At 42.0% G+C, this 4,193-nt stretch overlaps 1 protein-coding gene across 1 annotated transcript; it reads right to left on the reverse strand.

Moving 5' to 3' along the window:
• Positions 1-1,384: 1,384 nt before the first annotated feature.
• On the reverse strand, positions 1,385-3,187 carry LOC119360837. Its single transcript, XM_037626317.1, has 2 exons — positions 2,561-3,187; positions 1,385-2,146 (listed from the first exon to the last, which is right to left on the reverse strand). The coding sequence occupies exons 1-2, from the start codon at positions 3,185-3,187 to the stop codon at positions 2,132-2,134; spliced, it is 642 nt and encodes a 213-aa protein (XP_037482214.1). The 3' UTR covers positions 1,385-2,131.
• Positions 3,188-4,193: the final 1,006 nt, after the last annotated feature.

Raw genomic sequence — 4,193 nt, forward strand, 5'->3', positions numbered from 1 at the left:
CCCATTCTCCCTCTTTCGAGCTCAAGCTCTCTCCCCTCTTCTCCCCCACCAAAGCACCCACTATCATTTGGACTGTAATGACATGTACCCTTATCATTTGTGTTACCTATGTCATTTGAACCAGTGATAACTTTGTGTATTAGGTAATTCTAAATAAGTTATGCTTTGTGTTTGTTTTGTATCATTTGATTTATGTTATGTTTTATTCCATTTCATGTAGCATGGAAAACAGGACCCCGGAGATGAAGATAGCATATAAGAAGTGTTGTGAGATTGCATCTAGGCGGTAGGTTGTGAGAAGGTTGTAGCGGAGCGTGTATTAGGTAATTCTAAATAAGTTATGCTTTGTGTTTGTTTTGTATCATTTGATTTATGTTATGTTTTATTCCATTTCATGTAGCATGGAAAACAGGACCCCGGAGATGAAGATAGCATATGAGAAGTGTTGTGAGATTGCATCTAGGCGGTAGGTTGTGAGAAGGTTGTAGCGGAGCGACAACTTGGTATCAAGAGGGAGCTTCAAGCATCGTTCAAGAGCAATGATGAGGTAAATGCTGCCATGATGGATTTCAACAAGTATCCTTTTATGGAGGAACCTTCTGATCTTAAGGAGAAAAAAGTTTTCTGGAGGCTTGTGAACGGAAAAAAAAAAGATACTTAATGAGCTGCATGAGATGGAATATGCTTGCAGACAAGCTTTGGCAACGGAGATTGGGTTCTTTGTGAGCAAAGAAGAATTCCGCGAGCTGGACTTGAGAAAACCCGGACAGGTCATTGGATGGGCAATCACACAAGGCATGTTAGAGATTCCGGAACGACGTGCTCGATGGGCCTGGTTCGGCGAAACGAAAGGTGTGTTGGAGAATTGGGCGGGATCCTTGGATTTTCAACTGAAGCCTAATCCTGATCGTGACTCAATTGAACGTCTTATACATTTCCATTCTTTTTTTCCATTGTAGAAAATGTATGCTCGAGCTCGGGCTTCTAGTTTGAACTCATGTCATTCGAATCGCTAGATGTTTTAAGTCATTTGAACAAGTGTCATTTGTGGATGTAATGAACTATGCTCAGTTATGCATGTCTTTGCTACTCGATCATTTCTGGATGTCATTTGTGGACGCTTAGTTCATAGAAGTTTAAAAAAGGAAGGGCTAAAAAAAAGGCAATGGAAGGTTGGGTGGCCAACCCTACTGCCATGGACCCTGGCGGTATGGTGGCCAACGCTACGGCAGAAAATGTGGATGAATTGGTCACAGGACAGGCAGCAGAAGGCAGTAGGGTGGCCAAGCCTACCGCCATGAACCTTATTCAACATGAAGCTATCTACAAATTTCTGCAAAACGAAAAGAAAATTACTCATCAATTCTACAAAAAGAAACATTCAAATAGTTAGGAACTATATTGGCCTTTGTGCAGTTCACAAGTAATCGATACAGGACACAACCAGAGGTTCTAGATGTATAGTTGTGCTTGAACAAATCACTGGGCCTTAAATATACCCATTAATAAGTATGAAAAATAGAGAAAGGCCTTTGCGTAAAATAAATATAAAGAACTTAAAACCATTTTTCCTATGAGCCTCCCATGCAATATGGTGTAAGCCCTTAAGTCTGAAGCATATATAGATAGGTGACCAAGAGACTGCCATGCATTTTTTAATTTTAAAATTTGTAGAACAGTCCAACAAGTATGAGGTATAACACCTGTAGGGATTCCAACAACCCTCGATTCAATTGTCTCCATGATGAACAATTGATGAATCCTGCACATGAATAGCAGTTGACAATGGTCTTTTTCATAGACATGATTAACATTTGTCCACCCAGATTTATTTGTAACATTTTTCACTCAAGAGTTTCTTACCATAGGCTGAAACCATTGCACTAAGAATGTAATAATAAGCCTACGAACTAAGCCAGAACAAGTTACAAGCTTCCTGTGTGTAGCTGCACAATGGATAGTAGATGCAAAAGCAGGGTCATCGAGTCATAATGCCTCGTCTGACAGTAGCACACACAGTTGGTGAATAGAATAAATATTTAGAGAACCTTCAAGATACTGGATATAAGGATATTGCTAGCTATGGGGTTCACATTTACCTGCACTATTATATATCTACATCTTTTGAATTTCACTTTAGATTTTCCTACAAAAATTAATGTTTAGTCATTGACTGTCTAAGCAATCCATCAACATAGACAGTAAACAAGCAGGTGAAAAGAAGACTACATTATGATGTAATTCTCTCCAAAATTGAAATGACACAATGTTTGACATCTCGGAAAATTCCAGACAGAGGAAATCAATGGCCTTGCAAAAATACCACCAAATGTGCCAAACCAGCCTAAAACTGCCCGTCTTTCGAAAAATCCATAGAAGTATTCAGATCATAAAAAGAAGTTGCATGTCTTAAATAAAAGACGTATTCAGGCTAGGTGATGTTTCAGTAAGCACATGTAAAGGAAATGATAGTTCAAGTGACGACAGATGAAATATGCAACTATTTATTATTGATCTCATCACCAACAAACTAACTAACTCGATAGCAAGCACTTCATACCTTTAGAGAAGTCACTCCCCAGGGCGACGTTGGGTCGAACCCTAGCGCCACCAGAAAGGTACCGCACCTGTCGACCGCCATGCGGCTGCTGTCGCCGAGGTCGTCCGCTGGGGCGGCGGGCCCAGTGCCGATGGTGCCTGGGGGCTGGAAGATTGTGGCGGCATCCCGCTGGTGGCTGCTGCTGGGGTGGTGTTCGTGGCGCTCATAAGGATGCAGCGGCCGGGGAGGGTCAAGGTCAGGCCGGCTCCTCACTGCCTCGGATGTGACGGCGGCGGCGGCAGGTAGGGCGAGGAGATCGGCGATCGAGTTCAGGCCAGCTCCTCGCCGCCTCGGATGTGACGGCGGGGGCGGGGCGGCGGGGTCCCGAGGAGTCGCAGGCGTCGGCCAGGTCCCGGGGCGCCGAGGAGTCGGGCAGGGAGAGGAGATCGGAGAGAAGAAGAGGACGGCGGCGCGAGGACGGGAGGAGTGCAGGCATTGGGAGGATCGCGCGTCAAGGGCTTGCGCCAACGATCGCGTTAATGGGCCGGCCCAAGTACGCTGGGAGAGGTGGGCGATTCGTGGGCGATGGGCGATACATACGAGTGATGGGATGAGGTAAGAGTAAGGCGAGACTACCAACTCAGACATTAGGAGTAGAGATGATGAGATTTATGCAGTAGGTGTTTTCATCTGATAACTTTGAAATTTCATTTGTTAGCTTATCTTCCAATAACCAATTAATCATGTTTGCTTGGGCAGTTAGCATTGCCAAAGGTTTCTAGGAGAAGCACGAACGTGAAGATGGTTTTCCTCTTGCTAAGTTGTTCTTACACGGTATCATGCAACTATTCGTTTCATGCAAATATGTGGTGAACTAAATTATGTTACTTGGCCATTGAGTTGGATAATTATCATGTTTTCAGTTTCTCACTTGTACATGTGTAAGGAGTTCAAGAATGTTTTTTCTGATCCATATATTTTTGCAAGCGTTAAGCTTTTGATCGTGTAATTCAATGCCTCTTGACTGTAACCAGTAAAGTAGGCTTAAGTTCGTACTTGGGAAATGAAGGAACTTTGCCAACTGAATTTTTTAACATTAAATAATTTAACTACATGTTTCAATAAAAAAACAACTGTGTTGCATCTATCCAGTGATGGTACGATTAAATTTTCATCATAGTATGATTATTTGGCAGACAAATGAATGAGAGAGTCCCATTTACTGTCTCATTTACATACGAATTTGGTGATGGGAATCCATCGAATTATGCACTATTCTCGCGGTGTGTAGAGATCATAGTTGCCACTCTCAAATATTATATTGACTTTATTATACTTCCTTCGTTTCTAAATATAAGTCTTTTTAGAGATTTCACTATGGACTACATACAGATGTATATAGACATGTTTTAGAGTATAGATTCACTCATTTTGTTCCGTATGTAGTCCCTTGTTGGAATCTCTAAAAAGACTTATATTTAGGAACGAAGGGAGTATATTATATTGACTATGATAGTTCATGATCGGTTTGATTCATGACATCGTTGCCTATAGCAACACGCATTTAACTATATTCCATTATAACGTGCATGGTGGCGCATTGCATACCCAACAATGGACATCATATTTTTGTTTCATGGTAATGCACAACATT

This window comes from Triticum dicoccoides, chromosome 2B (genome assembly GCF_002162155.2).
Source record: "Triticum dicoccoides isolate Atlit2015 ecotype Zavitan chromosome 2B, WEW_v2.0, whole genome shotgun sequence".
Taxonomy (NCBI): Eukaryota; Viridiplantae; Streptophyta; class Magnoliopsida; order Poales; family Poaceae; genus Triticum; species Triticum dicoccoides.